The sequence below is a fragment of the Chaetura pelagica genome, unplaced genomic scaffold (genome assembly GCF_000747805.2).
Source record: "Chaetura pelagica isolate M959 unplaced genomic scaffold, ChaPel_1.0 scaffold8, whole genome shotgun sequence".
NCBI lineage: Eukaryota > Metazoa > Chordata > Aves > Apodiformes > Apodidae > Chaetura > Chaetura pelagica.
The window spans coordinates 713,528-734,094 of NW_009954544.1; the positions used below are offsets into that span (position 1 = coordinate 713,528).

At 39.5% G+C, this 20,567-nt stretch overlaps 1 protein-coding gene across 1 annotated transcript in view; it reads left to right on the forward strand.

The window, feature by feature from the left end:
• Window positions 1–20,567, forward strand: part of NRXN1 (neurexin 1) — a 535,539-nt gene that overhangs the window by 49,948 nt on the left and 465,024 nt on the right. The window contains exons 4-5 of the mRNA XM_010004972.1: window positions 5,725–5,928; window positions 8,621–8,647. Coding sequence (XP_010003274.1) covers window positions 5,725–5,928; window positions 8,621–8,647 — 231 coding nt within the window. The remainder of the gene's footprint in view (window positions 1–5,724; window positions 5,929–8,620; window positions 8,648–20,567) is intronic.

Genomic DNA, 20,567 nt, shown 5'->3' on the forward strand with positions numbered 1-20,567 from the left:
GAATGAGAGAGAGACTTTCTGGGTTGAAAAGTGAAACAAATTAATTTTAATTATTAGTGATAAGGGAATATATATATTTATAAAGGGATGTGCAAAACTTGATCACCTTCCTCCTCCCCCAGCGACTACCACAGCAACCACAACAACACTCCTTTCTGGTGACTCCTGGCTGAAGGGTGAGGGAGATTGTCTGGGCACACAGATGGGGTCCTCAGATGTTGGCTGTGAAGAGAAATGGAGAAAAATAGCCAAAAGAGAGGGCAATAGAAGCAACAGTAACCAGAAATAGAGAAGAAACCAAAGGCTTTGACTTCCATAATGCGTTAAACTTTGGCTAACCAAAAGCCAAATAGATAAAATATTATGAGAAGGGAATGTTCTGACTTGCTGATCCTGCCTTCAGTCTAGTCTGCTCCCCTGTGGCAGGGGCAAAGCTGCAGACATGAACTTCCCTGCTCTTTCAGAAGTGTCCTTGGTTGTTATCAGTCCACTGGCACTGCTAAAATAAGTTCCCTGAAGGAAAAAAAAAAAAAAATCAGTAAAGAGAAAATTTGCTTCATCCTGGCTCAAACTGGCACAATTACCTCTGGGCACTTTAAAAATTTTTAAAAAGAAAAATGCAGGTCATGTGATGATAAATCGTATGAAGAACCGTGTGTTCAAAATATTATATTAATTCCATCTTCCAAATAATTGACCCTGTGTATTAAAGTTCTAGCACCTTTACAATATAGCTTAGGACCTCACTCCTGAAATAATGCCAGTGTAGAAACTCGGAAGAATAATTTCAACTTGTATTCATGTATCATCTAGTAGCTAACAGCATATCAAGAATTGTTCCTGTCAGATTGAGGGGAAGGTTCCTCACAATTCACCAGGGCTGCAGCTTTGGGCCCAGATGGACAGAAGTAGCTGCCATAGAAAACATTCACACAATCCTATGTGAGTGTATGCCTGAGAATAGAAATAAAGCTAAAAGTTTGAATTTGAGTCAGTAGCTATTTATATACTTGCATGCTCAAGCAACTTATAGGAGTAAAATCATATATATTAGAGAGCATTTTCAGCACAGGATATTGTTGCTTTGCTTACACTGCTAAACAAAACAGAGTCAGAGAGCAAACCTGAATATTTTATTATTGATAAGCCATATTGTTCATATGCTTCCTGGCATGGCTCTGGTCTGTATAATCTGTCTCTTTCTGAGCAATGTTTGTGTGTGATTTCAGAGACAGTAGACACAGTGGGTGATTTTGTCCTTAAAAAATGGTTCTGTGGGCTACAACACAGTCCTCATTATATTTCAGACATTTTGAAACTGAAAAAGCAGAAAAATCAATAATTCTATCTTTAGGACTTCAGAGGCACCACTAAAGTCCCACTGGAAATAAGATCCTGTTTTATTTATTAAAAATGTATTAGTAAGGATCTGTACTTACCAATTCACATTATTAAAAACAACACAAACTTGACTGCAAAACTTATGAGGAAGAACAATGAAATTCAAATGCCTAGTCCACACTTCTTCCACTTCAATTTAAATAAGCTGTGAATTGAAGGATCAACAGTTGGGTCTATTCAGCCTGCAGAAGAGAAGGCTCCAGGGAGACCTTATAGTGGTCTTCCAGTAGCTGAAGGGGCTACAGGAAAACTGGGGAGGGACTTTTTACAAGGGTGTGTAGTGATAGGATGAGGGGAAACAGTTTTAAGCTGGAAGAGGGTAGATTTAGGTTAGATATTGGGAAGGAATTTTTTACAGTGAGGGTGGTGAAACAATGGCACAGGTTGCCCAGGGTTGAGGCTGCCCCCTCCCTGGAACCTGGTCTAGTGGGAGGTTTCCTTGCCTATGGCAGCAAGGTTGGAACTAGTTGAGCTTCAAGGTCCTTTCCAACCCAAATCATTCTATGATTCTATGAAAGATACTAGCAAAGGAAGAGGGAGCTTCTTGTGCTGTCAAAGGTCTCACACATGTAGTACTGCCTTCTGTCCTGCTGAGACCATGGAAATTTGCCGAGCTGAGAGAAATGCTAAGTCAAGTGGAAGAGATGCTGAGTTGGATAGATTATTCACATGGCAAAATCCAGTTTGCCATCCTTAGAGAAGAGCAGAATATTGACAAAGTATCATTGAACCTTTTTAATGTTTTAACAACATTTTTTCTTTCCTAACAACAATTGTATCAGCAGACCCATATCAAGAGAATAAATTGAACATAGTTGTATTTTTTATATTAGAAACGCAGTGTCTCTGATCTTCAGTTACAGCTCTCAGGGCAGCACTGAATCTTTGATCAAATCATGTGTGCTTCTAGCCAGTTTTGAGTTTTTTCTGTGATATCTTTGTATTTAGAAAGCCTGTGACTTGGACCTCCCCATACTGAAAGGAGCTAGTTGAAATGAGGGGGTTTTCTCATTGCCCCAGAGCTTTTAAGTAATTTGATCTTCTGTTCAGTCTCCTTGGTCTGTTCTTGGAACATCTGTTTTCAAAGTAACTGGCACAATATGGTTTAGGAGGATTGAGTACCTAATCACATCAAGTCTGTTCACCATGATGTTAAATACTCACAGGTCATCTCTGATTAAATTAAGGCAGCGCCTTCTCTCTTTTTTTCTGTAATTTTCTAAAAGACTGAATAATTACAGGATGGCTGGCAAACAGTAACAACTCTGACTCTGAAAACTTTCTTTAATATAAGACAGCAACAGAGCTCGTGTGTTGTCAAATGCTGTTCATCATGTAACATTCAGACACTGGAATAGGCTGCCCAGGGAGGCGGTAGAATCACCATCCCTGGATGTGTTTAAAGGTCATTTGGAAGTGATGTTGATGGATATGGTTTAGGGGAGAACTTTGCAGAGTAGAGCAGAGCTGATGACACTAAATTGGGAGGAGTGGCTGACACACCAGAAGGCTGTGCTGCCATTCAGTGAGACCTAGACAGGCTGGAGAGTTGGGCAGGGAGAAACTTCATGAAATTCAATAAGGGCAAGTGTAGAGTTTTGCATCTGGGGAAGCAAAACACCATGTCCCAGTACAGGTTGGGGGCTGACCTGCTGGAGAGCAGTGTAGGAGAAAGAGACCTGGGGGTCCTGGTGGACAGGAGGATGATCATGAGCCAGCAATGTGCCCTTGTGGCCAAGAAGGCCAATGGCATCCTGGGGTGCATTAGAAAGGGTGTGGTTAGTAGGTCAAGGGAGGTTCTCCTCCGCCTCTGTTCTGCCTTGGTGAGGCTGCATCTGGAGTATTGTGTTCTGGGCCGCTCAGTTCCAGAAGGACAGGGAAATGCTTGAAAGAGTCCAGCTCAGAGCCACAAAGATGATGAAGGGAGTGGAACATCTCCCTTATGAGGAAAGGCTGAGGGAGCTGGGTCTCTTTAGCTTGGAGAAAAGGAGACTGAGGGGTGACCTCATCAATGTTTACAAATATGTAAAGGATGAGTGTCAGGACGATGGAGCCAGGCTTTTTTCAGTGATGACCAGTGATAGGACAAGGAGCAATGGATGCAAACTGGAGCATAGGAGGTTCCATGTGAATATCAGGAAGAACTTCTTTCCTGTGAGAGTGACAGAGCACTGGAACAGGCTGCCTAGAGAGGTTGTGGAGTGTCCTTCACTGGAGACATTCAAAACCCACCTGGACACGTTCCTGTGTGATGTGTTCTGGGTGACCCTGCTCTGGCAGGGGGTTGGACTAGATGATCTTTTGAGGTCCCTTCCAACCCCTAGGATTCTGTGAGTAGGGATGATCGTTGGACTCGGTCATCCCAAGGGTCTTTTCCAACCTGAATTGTTCTATGATTCTATGATGTAATTTTGCTCAGTTTATGGAAACCCTGAAGAGTATGGATGTGTCTCTTTTTTAATAGACAATACAAAATACTTTTTTTTTTTTTCTCTTACATTAGCATCTAACTTATACTTTCATGTCAGACTTCTTTACTTACCTAAATCATGTTTATCTTGAAAAGGATCTTGAGATCTTTTCATGTGCAGATTAAACAGCTAGATATAGGAATGAATTGTAGACCTTTGCTTGCCCGCTCTCTCCTGCTCCATCTATCTTTACATTTATTATCTTTAACAGTATAAAAGATATGCACTGAAAAAGATTTTGACAAACATAAGTTTTGATGTTTAAAAAAATATTATAACACCTTTTTATTTACAATAGTATCACTAGTATCAGTCCTTGAAAATATTATTGCATGTGGGACGACAATACACCTTTATTGTAGATAGGTGTCTTCATTATACTGTGACAAATTGAAGCATAGAGAAGCTTCCTGTAGGTGCTCTCTGCTGTCTTCTCTTTCTGTTTATTGTTTATTTGGCCTGTTAACAGGCAAGCAACATTTCTTTCAGTGAGATGAGATCACCTCAGGTTTGCATCTTTTTTCTAAGATTCTGTAGCATCCTGCTTAGACCTCATGTTCTAGCACACCAACAGTTTCAAGACTGAGCGTTTTTGGGTGGGTTAAAGAATGTAGGAGACACATGGAAGAAGTGAAAAGGTCTCTAGTGAATTAGTGGTTGGTAAACAATCAGATGTACAGAAAATGGAGCACAGTCAGATAGTATGCTTTGCCATTCAGGTAGTAGCCTTAGTTATGTAGTATGGTTAGGTTTGTATGCTACTGCAGAGCCTATTGAAATTCCTTGTGGTGTGCCCACTCACTGTTGGCTTGGGGGAAAGGATGTTGCTCATTCACTGCTTCTCCTACCATAATGTTGCACCACCCATGGGGCTAAAAGCCATTTACAAAGGCTGTGGTGGTGAACTAGCCACAATGCTTGATTATCCTGCAATAAAGGACTTCCCAATACATTTCAGAAACAGATGTGTCCTTTGCTTTCTAGGAATTACTGTGCCTCCCTGCAAGCAGAAATGGAGTCTTTCTGCTACCTTACTCATTACCAGCCTGGAGGTTGGGAAAAGACTTGTGGCTGGCTGCTCTGGGGTCTAACAAACTGTGACTGCTCTGTGCCAGACGCATTTGCCAGGAGGGTTTCTTGGAATGTCTGAAAGTGACAGTTCTTTGCTTATCTCAGCGGTTTCAAAATCTTACCCTCAATATGCCAAGTCCAGTCTTGATCCTCTTGTTGAGGCTGTCATCGTGTTCTTGCACACATTTTTATTCTATCATACCATAGTCAAGGTGGCCATGAAGCAATCTGTGCTCCATCCAACCATGCTGGGGATAATAACCGGTTTCAGGCAGCTTTTGGCTAACTGGTTGATAAAGGTAACTGTGGTAGTAACAATCTTGATAGGTTTATACATGAAGTATCCTAAGGTAATTACCTAGGTAATAGTCAGACATGACCCTTCATTAGGCTGTAAGGTTTACCTGAGTAGCATTTACTGACTTTGACCTATTTTAAGTAGTACAGGCCTAATCTTGCAAGCATTTCTTCACACGTGATTTTTACCCATCAGCTTGAAGATGTGTATATGAATAACTGATTCATTAAAAGAGTAATTTCATTTTCTTAAAAAGCACCAAAATATGCAGGGTTTGTTTTTTTTAAAAAAGCAACAAACCAAATCCTAACCAAAAAATCCCCACAAAACAAACATTGCTTTGTTTCCCAGTAATAACTGTGATATGTAATACACAGTTGTTCTGCCACCTTGACTGAATATACATTTACCATCTTCTCTTTGAGCAGTTTCAGTAAATACAATGCAATTCTTTAATAACTGATTTTTTCCTTATGTTTTCAGAGGCGACCATTTTAAGCTATGATGGAAGTATGTTTATGAAAATACAGCTCCCTGTTGTGATGCATACAGAGGCTGAAGATGTTTCTTTACGGTTCAGGTCTCAGCGAGCTTATGGCATTTTAATGGCAACTACTTCTAGGGAATCTGCCGATACCCTGCGTTTAGAGCTGGATGCGGGACGAGTTAAACTAACGGTCAACCTAGGTAACAAATTCTTCCTCTGAGCAATTAACATTTTATTTACATTTTTCTTTTTGCTTGCAAACATTTATGAAACAGCCTGTTTTAGCATCAAAAGTAAACTGAAATTATATATAAGCACATGTCAATGCAACATTTGCATATGTACATACACACAAATACATGCCCATTATTATACTTTATTTTATTTTCTTTTGCATTTTTGTATTCTTTATATTCTTAACATAATCCATCACAATATTTTTGTACTATTGTGTACACTAAAAAGAGAAGACTAGTTCATCAGTGGTATTTTGGGGCTAAATTTTAAGACTTCATTGTGGAAGATTTGTCTCCCTCCACAATTTATTCAGAGTAGCAATTCCACAATTTAAATGTGCAAGCAGAAACAACACGTATGTAGGTCAGTTCAATTTTACCTCCACCAATTAATGTGCAACATGCAAATGTATAAAAGAATTTATAGTTTTAACTGTGAAAATGTTGCATTTAGATATTTCCTCTGATGAATGTCTTTGTCTCCTTTTTTTAGGTGTCAAATCTATAGTAAATCCATTCCTCTTTTTTTAAACAATTCTGTAGTGGTATTTTTGTAGTATCAAACGATAACACAACCCTTCAATGCCCAAAGACTGCGGCCCTCAGCAAACAGCCATGTGAACACAGAAGGCACAAGCCCTTTTACAGAAAAAATCCCCAACTCATTAAATTGATTCCTGATTTGAAACATAAAGGACGAAATATTAAGTTATGGTTTTCTGTAGTTTAAAGAAAAGTAAATGAAGCGCTTCTGCTGTGCTTGTGAGTAAATCCAAGTTAGGAAGTGCAAGAGAACAGAAGTACAGTCAGGAAAAGGCACAGTCAGTGCATTCCCATTCAGTGAAATGTTATTTTTCAAGGGAATTAGGTTTTTTATTGTTTTAATCGCAGGTAAAATTATTTCCAGAAAGCATGGGCCTGGGGAGAGAAAATAATCGGCTAACCCTCCATTTCATAAGCGTGTTGCTCAGGGAAACACTGTCTTGGTGCTGAGATTTCGGAAGCGAGGTTTTCCCTTCTCTCCTCTTCTCTGCCGTCCCCTCTAGTGTCGAGCCGGGGCTCCTGCAGGCTCCGGAGAGCTTTCTGTGAAAGGGGATGTGCAGCTGCTGCTCTAGGGCTGTTTGCAACCACTTTTCTGATGCGGTTGACGACACATGACAAACTCAGCTATATGGAAACAAAATCTAGGTTTGATGGTATATATGGTCCTCAAAGGTATAAGGCAGAAGTAGCTGTACAAACCAAGTAGCAGGGCATCGGTTTTGTGTTATTTTATTTTATTTTAATAATAAATGCAGATAGCCCAGCAGAGGATTCAGCTGCATATCAGGTCATTCTCTTTATATACAAACTACCACCCTCTGTCAGCTTTTACCTACTTTTATAGCTCAATAGTTAAAAAAAGGAAATAAATGCATACCTCAGCAAAGGGTCTTTGCCCAACATCCCTCTTTACTTTTTCTTTCTTTCTTTCTTTCTTTCTTTCTTTCTTTCTTTCTTTCTTTCTTTCTTTCTTTCTTTCTTTCTTTCTTTCTTTCTTTCTTTCTTTCTTTCTTTCTTTCTTTCTTTCTTTCTTTCTTTCTTTCTTTCTTTCTTTCTTTCTTTCTTTCTTTCTTTCTTTCTTTCTTTCTTTCTTTCTTTCTTTCTTTCTTTCTTTCTTTCTTTCTTTCTTTCTTTCTTTCTTTCTTTCTTTCTTTCTTTCTTTCTTTCTTTCTTTCTTTCTTTCTTTCTTTCTTTCTTTCTTTCTTTCTTTCTTTCTTTCTTTCTTTCTTTCTTTCTTTCTTTCTTTCTTTCTTTCTTTCTTTCTTTCTTTCTTTCTTTCTTTCTTTCTTTCTTTCTTTCTTTCTTTCTTTCTTTCTTCCTTTCTTCCTTTCTTCCTTTCTTCCTTTCTTCCTTTCTTCCTTTCTTCCTTTCTTCCTTTCTTCCTTTCTTCCTTTCTTCCTTTCTTCCTTTCTTCCTTTCTTCCTTTCTTCCTTTCTTCCTTTCTTCCTTTTTTCTCCTAAGACAGGCTAGGAAATTATCTGAAAAATAGTTTTCTCTAATTATCAGTGTTTATAAATATGTGATTATTTTGTCTATATTACTGTAGCTTTAAATGTAGTTACTACTTATTACTTAAGTCTATACATCAAGAAAATATAAACCCACAAACCCCTATTTATAGGCCTGGGAAATGCATTTTGTATTTTACCACTTAGCTTTTGAAGATCAGCCTTTGAGGTATACTATGCACAAGTTGTCCAAGATGTCTGATTGTGGTCTGGCTCGCTCTATGACCCATTGTGACGGAGCACTTTCTAATTGCATTGAGAAAAATAACCTGTTCTTTCACAGATGGGGAGAAAGTTGCAGCCTGCCTCAGTTACGCATCTTTGATCCTGATTTTTCACTTAGATTTGTCACCATGTAGCTTTGTTTGAAATTGGCCATTTTTACCCTACTTGTTGTTTCTATTTATAAAGATTTATCACAGTATATATATAAATATTTTATATAAATATTAAAAGGTTATAACAGTATGTAAAGACTGATAATACCGAGTGGCCATGTTTGCATGTGTCTGTCCCCGGAAGGGTGGACTGTGATTTTATTGGATGTCTGCAGCTGTTACCTTGAAGGATAAATTTTCATTTTTCATCTATTCTTCCCCATCTAGACTGTATCAGGATTAACTGTAATTCCAGTAAGTGCCTATTCAAACTTTTTAAAATGTTATTCCACCATTATAAAATATGCAACCTAGATGAAAAACATTGTGGACAGCTTGCAAGCACTTGATAATTTATTAATGAAATGTGATGGTTAATTATCATTGTGTAAAAAATCATCATATAATCTAGTGTGTATTTTTTTGTCTTTCCCACAGGATATAACTTTTAACTAAGGTATTAAAAAAAGAAGTATTCTACAGGTTGTGAACATACATAGAGGAAATGGGACCTGTAGTACTGTATTATTCTAGATGGGCTATTTTATTGACAGTAGCCGTAGAATTTTCTAACGAGCATTTCTGATAAGCTGTCACATCTTTTCCTTTGTGCTCTTCTCGTTTTCTTGACATTTTACCTCAAAGTTGTGGTGAGACTGTTGGAATATAATTGTCCATAGTACAAGAATTTCTGTTTTATAATCCTCGTAGAAAATTAGCTGTATTTGCTGGCTGCTTATAACACAATTGGTTTTCCTAAATCTTTGTTTTGTTGAAATGTAATACATTACAATAAGGACATTATTACGTCTGAGAATAACCATATTTCTATGATGATTTTTTACACTCCAATCATGTAAGAAACCTTAAATTGAACATTTTTTCTCTGTGTTGTGCATGTTTATGAAACAGAGGGAAACATTTGCCAGATGAATGGACTAAATTTTAACTTCTCTGATATTATTTGGATTAAGAGGCTATATTCTGAAAGGAGAAAAAGGACTGTGATTTTATTTTGAGTCTATGGAATTCCTGAATGGTGTCAAAAAAATTATTGATAGTAAGTATGGTAGATTTGAGTTTTGGATTGTTTTTTCTTTCTCTTCTTAAGAGGTTTTGAAGGCCAGAGGACTGGCTTAATGCAAATAGAAACAAGGCTAAACAACAAACTGCCTAGGTAGAATATATAGTCCTTAACAGTTGCCCAAAACACATTCATCTAACAGCCCATAATGGTTCTATAGTCCACAAAGAAAAAAAAAGCAAATGCAGTTATTTGTAACATGTCGTCTGTGAATAAGTTTTGCAATTAATGACTTTGTAAAGTATTTGTACTAAAATGCAAATGTTTCTTAGGGTAGACTTTTAATCTAATCCATACTGAAATTCAGACAGACTTTTTAATACAGTAAAGGAAATGATTGCAGGTACTGTGGCATATAGATAGCTTCCTCCTATTAAAAAAAATAAAATTGTTCAATTATAAAAACAAATACTTCCACTTGCCAAAAATGTTCATTGCCAAAGCATGTAGGATAATGAAAAATCTCAGAAACATTTTGTTGGTCTGTTACAGGACACTATTTTTTTCTCCTGACAAAGTCCCAGTTAGAAAAAGATTTCTAAGTATAAACCAAGCAGCTTATTTAGCAGAAATGTAATGAGTTTGCCTGCTGCTGGTAAATCACTTTTTTCCTGGGAAAAGCAATATTACTTTTTTCCTAACTTCCATAATAAAATTAGAAAATCCCTCTGAAAAGGCAATTACTATCATAGAAAAAAATCAGTAATACAGCCACAATACAGTAGGAATTTTGGTTTTTTAATCTCTTTTAAATGAAATGAGGTGTCATAGAACTAAATTAAAATTATTTCTACATTCCATTTTTAAGCAACTTTTGGGTCAAAAGAGAACCTGCAAATACAGAGTAAGTAATAAGCCTCCAATGAGAGGAGTTAACAGGAGAAATATATCTGCTGAACTGAATTAGCAATTACGAGTTCTTCGTGGCCTCTTACAGAAGCAGCATAACCTCTGTACAAAATACCCTTGGTATCCAATACTCATAAGTGATTTTTCTTTACGGTTTGTTCATAGCCTTTTTGTTATTAGACATGAACTTTCATTATTAGTTGCATCTCCCTTCGGTGCTTGTGCACTGAGCAGATTTTTGTGAGCTTCGGTGGGGTAAGTATTGCAATGCTTTCCTATCAGCACTCGCTGTACTTTTCCAACAACCAGATAACATTTCATAAGCAATTTCTGTGTTTTAGTTTTTTAATTATGAAGAATTGTTGTTCTAAGCATTTCTTAGAAGATGCTTGCTTATTAGACAGTGTAACATATTTTAGTGGAACAGGCACAATTCATTTCAAAGCAACAGCATCCAGAACTTGAATTCTCAATTTACTAAATACTGTCATAGTTTAATACTTTAATGATTTTATGTTGACAAAAGCAAATCTGGTTTTCATGTTTAAGAAACTGTTTTCCAGATTCTCCCATTTGTCTTGCTTAGAAATTAATCAATATAATTTCACTGTTGGGTCTGTAATACTGTTTATTATAGCTAGACTAGTAACAGAGTTAAAGTCAGGACTAAGTTATCTGGTTTGAATTTGGAAAGCCAGCTTTAAAAAAACCATAAAACCAAACAGACAAAAATAGATGTTTTTCTTGAGATAAGAAAAGGAAAATACAAAAGTGGGCACCTTATTTCTTACAGTGCATTACAAATCCAATAGATACAATATTGCACCTCCTTCTTCCATTTTCCCTTGAGCTCAGCCTAAAACCTGCCTTCTACCCACTGCAGAGCAAAAGACCAATGGTTGGCTGGTCAGAACTGAGATTTTGGTACCAATTTTTTTCTACACTGTCATACATTCAACTTTAGCTAATGTCCTGTGTTGCAGAAGAGGTGGCATTTTGTTGTCTTCCTGGTTCAAAATAGAGACTTCATAAAAATTTTGAACTGTTAATCAGATCTCAGGTTGCTGCAGAGCTTGTGTCTCATTAACAATGTACTAGAGGTTGTTTACTTCATGCCATTTTTATGGAGCTGAGTGGCATACTGAAGTAAAACTATTTTTATTTTGTGCTATGTTAGAAGAATGGTATCTTTATAAAACCTTACACCACTAAAAAGTCTGTCTCATGTCTCTCAAAAAATACCATTGCTGAAATGTTTGGTTTCTGCATCCTTAAATCACTTCATTGTGTTCTTCAGACCTGCAAGTTTACAAAACTGAAATAAATGGTCCTTTTAAACTGAAGTTCTGTGTAGGTCAATGTTAAAGCAGACATAGGGAAATAGAGGAAAACTTACATTATGAGCAGAAATGGCTACTATGGTTTCAGTATTAGGTTTCATAGACTGAGGAAAAATAAGACTGAGGTGAACAATGATTGTTCAAATATGCAGCATTTCTTGGCACTCATGGTTCTGTAAAATGAATCGTAATTCAATTGCTGTACAGCTCTTATACATTATATACAGAACTGATGAGCTAATCCTTCAAAGTTACCTGAAGAAAAATGCTTTTAAAACCAAACAACCAAACAAACACGAAAAACAATAGCATCTGAAAAATGTCAGGTACCTGTAACTCTAGAGACTGCTGGATTTTATGTGCAATATACTTTTTCACAGGCATGTGCAGTCTTATATGCTATTTTGTCTCTGTGTTTGTTGTTTGGTTTTTTTGCATTGCTATACTTTCTGAAAATAAATTGTCTACATTTTTGTATGAGCCAGCAGAGTAGGACCATAAGATTTTTATTTAGACATGATACAAATAATACTGTTAACTGGTAAATAGCTGGCTGTCATTTATTAATCTGATACTATTGTTCAATATGAAAAGATACAGGATAACACTTTTTTTTTTTTTTTTTTAAATGCTGCTGTGAAAGATTGCTCAACTAGCAGCACATGTTTGTGTAGGAGTGATTTAGGTCAATCCTCTGTTACAGTTTTACTTCTGTAGGCAATAATTTTTCAAGTAATCCCATTGAATTCACTTTTACTCAAATGTAGGACTGTCATAAGTAATTAATAAGAATTGCAGAATGTTAAGAAGCAGGGAGCAGAGAGTACTGTGGCTGTATAATACATGTATACTATTCCCCAAAGAATGTATTAACCAGCTTTTCTACCTGTGTGTCCACCTTTACAAAACAAATAATTTCTTGGGCTTTGAGGCTATTCTCTTTTTCCTTTCAGTGAAATGCCCCTTCACGTCTGTTTTCACACACCTACTGACTACGTAGTGTCTCCTAGAGTCTTCATCCTTTCTCTATATCAATTTTTTAAATTTTATTTTATTTTTTCATTCTACTGAATCTTTCTGTTTTTCCCAATAATATTTATTATCTTTTCCATGTTTTTCTTGAACATCCATCCTTTTAAGACTTTGCAGTTCTTCAGATGTGAACATTAGAGATGATTAAAATATTCTGTATGGAGTATGTGACATCTGTTATTGAAGTATTTTTTTCTTGTTAAGCTATCCTACAAATCCAAAGCATGACAAGGAGGTATGTATTGGTAAATAACAGCAGAATTAGATGTATTGAAAAACCAACAATGGTGTTGAATTACAGCACATTTTCAGTTTTTCACACAGATTTTAAGCAGCAAGAAAGCTTAAGTGAAGTTTCTTTACTTTAGAAAGTTACTGCTTGTTAAAATGCTTTTTGTTGCAAAGCCCAGAGTTTTCAGCTGTGCTCTTACATATATTGCAAAATCTACTTCCATGACAAAATTCAATAATACATTTTCATGCATTAACATCTCATTATCTGGTGAAAGGAATTATTAGAATATATTAGTTCCTCCTTTTCTGTTGTTGTTGGCAGTAGAAAATCATTAATATGAAACAATATTGTAGCTCTCCTCAAAATATAAGATTTTGTATTTGGCAGGTTTTTTTACACAGTTCTCAGAATAGCATGAGGTGGTTTTGATCTTTGTCTCATTCAGGATGGCTGACAGCCTGCTAAAAATATGCTAAAGTGCTTTACCACAGAGGACAAAGGAAATCAGCAGGATATTTTCAGTGCAAGTTCAGTCAGGGACTCCCCTCTGTTTGTGTTTTGTGTAAAATTTGAAATAATTATAAATTATTATTTTAAAGTTTTGGCTATACTGTTCAGATTTAGAGCATGGGGTCTTCAGGTTCCTTTTCACTCAGCAGTATTACTTTAAAAACCCCTTTTCACATGAATTGTTGAAAACTGGGGTCTGCTACTACGCAACAAAACTGAAAACATACATGGCCCTTTTCAGTAAAGTTCTGTTTATGATCTAATAGTTGCTAACAACAACCATCATTTGAATCTAATCGAAGGAAACAGGCTGAAAGACATACAAAAAAGGAAACCTGCTTCTGTACTGAGAGTCTCTCACTGGAGTCCTTAGGTCCTGAAGCTGCACTGATGCTGTCCTGTATCTTGTTTCAGGCACTCTGTTGTGAAGTGAGTTGAAAACAGACTAGGAAAAAAAAGTTTGGGTTTGAAAGCAAAATAGCCTGTACAAACATAATCCAAGAGGACTAAAGTAGTTAAAGGACAGCCCATAATTTATTCTGTAAAGCTACAGAAGCTAGTCAGGGAAGATCCATCTGATTCCTCATTCTGTGTTAAATATAGGGTGAAAGAAAGTGATGGTGCAGTTTCTGCTATCTAAGCCCATCATATTAATTGGCTTACTGGGGGTATGATGGCAAATCCATTTACCTCTTGCTGCACTCTACTTGCCCACCTGCTGTGAAGAAAAAGTAGCTGTTTCACTTCACTTTTAACCTGCTTCTTCTCCTTGGGAGCACTTACAGCAAGGTCTATGACTCAGCTTTTGTTTTTCTGAAAAGTCATAGTTATGCAGTAGGCCTATCCCAGATGTTAACAGTCAAAAAATATTTCTGAGAAAGTAATCTCTGCTCCTTGAATGGTATGAATGACTTAGCTGAGAATGTAAAGAGAACCAGCAGAGTCACTGCTGATCATTTTTCAAAACCTCCACATACCATTCGTTGGGATCGTGCTGCAGAATTTCATCTATCTCTTAAATATTATTTTTTTCATTCACTTTTAAATTGTATTCTTCTAGATGTCTTCCTGTTGGTTGGTCCTGCTCTTGCATTGCCTATTGCTTTACTGGCAGCACAATTGTTCAATCATTGATGGGGTGAATTTGCCTTAAAAAGTGACCCATTGATGAAATACCTAATTTTAACTTCCTGCAGTTTTCTGAGCAGTATTGTCACAACACATGGACAACTTCTGCAGAATAAAACAGGAGAGGAGAGAGGCAAGAATGATGTGGAGACAGTAGAAAAACAACCTCTGGTGGAGAGAGTGAATTGCTTTTTTCAGCAATGCAAACTTATGCAGTCCCAAAGTGAATTCATCTGGCCTACATGTAAGCAAAAATGTCCTGAAAAAATAGATGTTATAGACAGAAAGGCAGAACCATCACTTCTTGAGATGTGGAATGCTTAATCTGTATCAATTGAGATATTTCAGACATCTGAAAAGAAATGTCAGAATAGTTTCTGAGTAAATGTCTGCATGTTCAGTTATATACATCACAACTATTTCCCTTCTCCCCTGAATTTGGCTTATAAAACAAGCTATAGATTAAACCTAGGAAGTATCTGAGTGCCAATTTTAGGGAGTTTCAAGCTTGAGGAAATGTCATTGAGTACCAAGAGGCGGAATATATATTAGGAGATGCCAGCTGAGGGGATGGTGTTCTTTTTGACCATTCATATAAGGTAGGAAAGGTTTGCAATCTGTGTTGTATTGTGGCTTTTGGTGACATTTCCTATGAGTGTAGTTTAACTTGAAAGAAGACTCTGAGATGGTAACAGTAAAGGCTTTTTTTGACTTCTGAGTGTTAGCTCTCGCTTTCATGTGTGATTTTTAAAAATCAGTCTTGTGATATACTGATTTCTCAGCTAAAATATATGCTTTGGTAAACACCAAAAAGATGTTTGGTAAACATCTTGCAGGGAAATACTCAAATTATCATTTCATAGAATCATAGAATGGTTTGAGTAGGAAGAGACCTTAAAAGATCATCTAGTTCCAACCCCCCCAGCCTGGGCAGGGACACCTTCCAGTAGATCAGGTTGCTCAGGGCCCCATCCATTCTGGTCTTGAACTCTTCCAGGGATGGGGCTTCTATGACTTGCCTGGGCAACCTGTTCCAGTGTCTCACCACCCTCACACTAAAGAATTTCCTCCTAATGTCTAATCTAAATCTTCCCTCTTCCAGTTTTAATCCATTCTGCCTTGTCCTCTCACTACAAGCCCTTGTAAAAAGTCCCTCCCCAGCTTTCCTGTAGGCCACATTCAGGCTTTGCAAAGTCATTATAAGGTTTCCCTGGAGCCTTGTCTTCTCTACACAGAACAGCCCCAACTCTCTCAGCCTGTCCTTGTAGGAGAGGTGCTCCAGCCCTCACATCACTTCATGGCCCTCCTCTGGACTTCCCTCAGGAGCTCCATGTCATTCTTATGATGGGGGCTCCAGAATTCAACACAGCACTCCAGGTGGGGTCTCATGAGAGCTGAGTAGAAGGGCAGAATCCCCTCCCTTGACCTGCTGGCTATGCTTCTTTTGATCCATCCCAGGACATGATTGGCTTTCTGGGCTGCAAGCACACATTGCCAGCTCATGTTGAGCTTCTCATCCACCATCACTCCTAAGCCCTTCTCCTCCAGACTGTTTTTGATCCATTCTCCACCCAGCCTGAATTTGTGCTTGGGACTGCCCTGACTCAAGTGCAGAACCTTTCACTTGGCCTGGTTGAACTTGATGCAGTTTGCAAAAGCCTACCTCTTGAGCCTGTCAAGGTCCCTCTGAATAGCCTCCTTTCCCTCCAGTACATTGACCTCACCACACTGTTTGGTGTCATCAGCAAACTTGGTGAGGGTACACTCAATGCCACTGTCCATGTCACCACGAAAGGTGTTAAACAGCACCAGTCCAAGTACCAAATCGTGGGCAACACCACTCATCACACATCTCCATCTGGACATCAAGTAATTGATCAGCACTCTTTGAGTGCAACCATCCAGCCAGTTCCTTACCAATGAGTGGTCCATCCATCAAATCCAGTTTCAATACTGGGATGTTGTGCAGGACAGTTTAAAGGCTTTGTACAGGTCCAGGTAGTGACATCAGTTGCTCTTCCTTTGTCCACTGAAACTGTGACCCCATGGTAGAAGGCCACCAAATTAATTAGGCAGGATTTGCCCTTGGTGAAGCTGTGTTGGCTGCCACCAGTCACCCCTTTGTTTTCCATGTGCCTTAGCAGAGCCTTAAGAAGGATCTGCTCCATGATCTTATTGGACACAGAGGTGAGACTAACTGGTCTGTAATTCCCTGAGTCTTCCTTTTTTCCCTTTTTGAAACTGGGAGCTATGTTTCCCTTTTTTTCTGGGAATTTCTTCAGACTGCTGTAACTTTTCAAATATGATGGAGAGCGGCTTTGCAACTTTGTTGGCCAGTTTCTTCAGGAGCTGTGGATGAATCCCGTCAGGTCCCATGGACTTGTGCACCTTCAGGTCCTTCAGATGATCACAAACCTGAATTCCATCATGTCATTGTCACTGCAGCCTAGTCTTCCATTAAGTTTTACATCATCCATGAACCTGTCTCTGTTAGTGAGAACAAGGTCCAGCATAGCACCTTTTCGTGATGGTTCCTCTACCATTTGGAGGAAGAAGTTATCATCAATGCACTCCAGGAGCTCCCTGGATTGCTGGTGCCTTGCTGTGTTGTCCCTCCAGCAGATACCAGGATGGTTGAAATCCCCCATAAGGATCAGGGCCTATGAGCACAAAGCTGTTCCTATCTGCCTGTAGAAAGCCTCATCTGCTCAGTCGTCCTGATCTTGTGGCCCATAGCAGACCCCCACTATGACATCTCCTGCCCAGGTCTTCTCTTTAACCCTGACCCATAAGGTTTCAGTTGATTCCTCTTCCACTCCCAGGCAGAGCTCCGCAGAATCCAGCTGGTCATTGATGTAGAGGTGACAGCCCCTCCACTTCTGCCCTTCCTGTCCTTCCTAAAGAGCTTATACCCCACCATCCCCACACTCCAGACATAGGAGTCATTCTACTATGTCTCAGTGATAGCAGTAACATCACAGCCCTGCAGGCTGCACACATCTGCAGTTCCTCCTGCTAATTCCCCATGCTCTGTGCATTCACATAGAAGCATTTCAGATAGGCCCCCTTCAAAGCAGTTTTGTTGGCAGAGATAACAATTTTCAGGTCAGACGCTTTCCTGCTGGCCTGCAATCCTCCTGCAGACCCAGGGCATCTGTTATTGGCTCTAAGTTGTGGCAGATGTGGGATGACTTGAGGGGTCCCTTCCTCAGGCATCACTATTTTAAAGCCCTCCTAACTAAATTTGCCAGCCTCTGGCCAAAGACTCTCTCCCCTTTCTCTGACAAATTAAACCAATCAGCCCCCAAAAGACCAGGTTTTTCAAATTGAGTCCTGTGTTCTGTATAACTGAAGCCCTCACTGTTGCTCCACTCCTGTAAACATTTGCTAACTTTTCCAATTCAGTCAGTTCTTTCCAATTCTTTTCCTTTGACCAGTAGGATTGATGAGAACACCACCTGTGCTCCTGAGCCCTTCACCACCATTTGCAGTGCTCTGTAGTCTCTCCTGATAGTTCTCAGGTTACTCCTGTTTGTGTCATTGGTGCCCATGTGAAACAGTAGGGGAGTACAATAGTCAGTGGGCTGTCCAGGTTTATGTAATCTCTCTGTTATGCCTTTGATTCAAGCCCCTAGTAAGCTGCAGGGGCAAGCACTCTAGCAACCAGGTCTGGTCAGCAAATGGGTCGCTCAGTACCTGAGAAGGGAGTCCTCCATGACTTTAACTTGTCACTGCATTACCTAAAAAGGTAGCCTTTTTTACCCCTACCTTATCCAGTTATAGTTGTTAAGAGGAAAAAAAAAAAAAAAACAAACACAAAAGAACCTGGACTAATAACGGTCATAGGAAAATTTGAATTAACTACCTAATTATAAAGAAATATTGAGAAGAGCTTTGCACATGTATGATTTGTCAATGCCAGTGGTGAGGCACCCAGTAGTTCCCTTTTAGCTCAGGCCTGAACCTACTTAGAATCATAGAATCATAGAACCTGTGGGGTTGAAAGGGACCCTTAAAGGTAAGTTAGTCCAGCCCCCCCTGCAGTGCGCAGGGACTTTTTTTACTAGATCAGGTTGCTCAGAGCCTGATCAAGCCTGGCCTTGAATATTGCCAGGGATGGGGCCTCCACCAGCTTTCTGGATAACCTGCTCCAGTGTTTCACCACCCTCATAGTAAAGAACTTCTTCCCGATATCCAATCTGAATCTATCCTGCTCTAGTTTAAGACCATTATCCCTCATCCTGTTTTTACAGGGTGTTGTAAACAGTCCCTCCCAAGCTTTCCTGTAGCCCCTTCAGGTACTGGAAGGTAACCATAAGGTCCCTCTCAGAGACTTCACTTCTCCAGGCTGAACAACCCCAGCTTCCTCAGCTTGTCTTCTTAGAGGTGCTCCAGCCTTCAAATCATGTTTGTGGCCCTTCTGTGGACTCGCTCCAATAGGTCCATCCAGGACTGGACACAGTACTCCAGGTGAGGTTTCACCAGAACAGAGTAGAGGGGCAGAGTCACCTCCCTCAACCTGCCAGCCACTCTTCTGTTGATGCCGCCCAGGATGCAACTGGCCCTCTGGGCTGCAAGTGCACATGGCTTATGTTCAGCTTTTCTTTCACTAGTACCCTCAAGTTCTTTTCTGCAGGGCTGCTCTCTATCACATCATCCCTCAGCCTGTATTGATAACGAGATTTGTCCCTACGCAGGTGCAGGACCTTACACTTGGCCATACTGAACCTGATGATTTTCACATGGGCCCACTTCGCTAGCTTGTCCAGGTGCCTCTGGATGGCATCCTTTCCCTCTTGCATGTTGACAGCAACATCCAGCTTGGTTTCATCAGCAAACTTGCTGGGGGTTTCCTCTATCCCACTATCTATATCATTGATGATATTAAAAAACACTGTTCCCAGTACAGACCCCTGAGGGACACTGCTTGCCACTGTTTTCCATCTGGACATCAAGCCACTGACCGTGACTCTCTGGATGTGACAATCCAGACAATTCCTTATCCACTGAACAGTCCACTCATCAAATCCATATATCTTTCCAACTTAGAGAGAAGGATATTGTAGGAGATCGTGTCAAAGGCCTTGCAGAAGTCCAGACAGATGACATCCACTGCCTTTCCCTTGTCCACTGATATAGTCACTCCATTGTCAAAAGCCACTAGGTTGGTCAGGCAGGACTTGCCCTTAGTAAAGCCATGCTGGCTGTCCTGAATCAGCTCCCTGTCCTCCATGTGCCTTAGCATGTCTTCTAGGAGGATTTATTCTGTGATCTTCCCAGGGACAGAGTTGAGGCTGACAGGTTGGTAGTTCCCAGGGTCCTCCTTTCTACCTAACTAAAATGAGTTTAATATTTCCCTTTTTCCAGTTATAAGGAACTTCACCTGAGTGCCATGACTTTTCAAATATCATGGAGAATGGCTTGGCAATTGCATCAGCCAATTCCCTCAAAACTCTGGGATGCACCTCATCAGGTCCCATGGATTTGCGTATGTTCAGGTTCCTCAAATGGTCATGAACCTTGTCTTCACTTACAGTGTAAGGGACTTCCTCCCCCGGTCACTGTCTTGAGGTCCTTCACCTCGGGAGGTGTGAGGAGAGAGGTTGCCAGTGAAGACTGAGGCAAAAAAGTAATTAAGAACCTCAGCCTTCTCCTCATCCGTTGTTACTAATTTGCCATCCTTGCTCTTTATGTGGGGACACTTTTTTTAACCTTACTTCTCCGATTGATAAACACCTGCAGAAGTCCTTTTTGTTACTCTTGGCATCCCTTGCCAAGTTCAGCTCCAGCCATGCCTTGGCCTTCCTGACCCAATACCTACCTGACCAGGCAGTGTCCCTGTGCTCTTCCCAGGATACCAATCCCTGCTTGAACTGCTTGTGCAGGTCCATCTTGCCTTTTAGTTTGACCAGCAGGTCTTGACTCAGCCATGCTGGTCTCTTCCCTTCCTTACTTGATTTCTTGCACCTGGACATCAAGAGCTCTTGTGCTCTACAG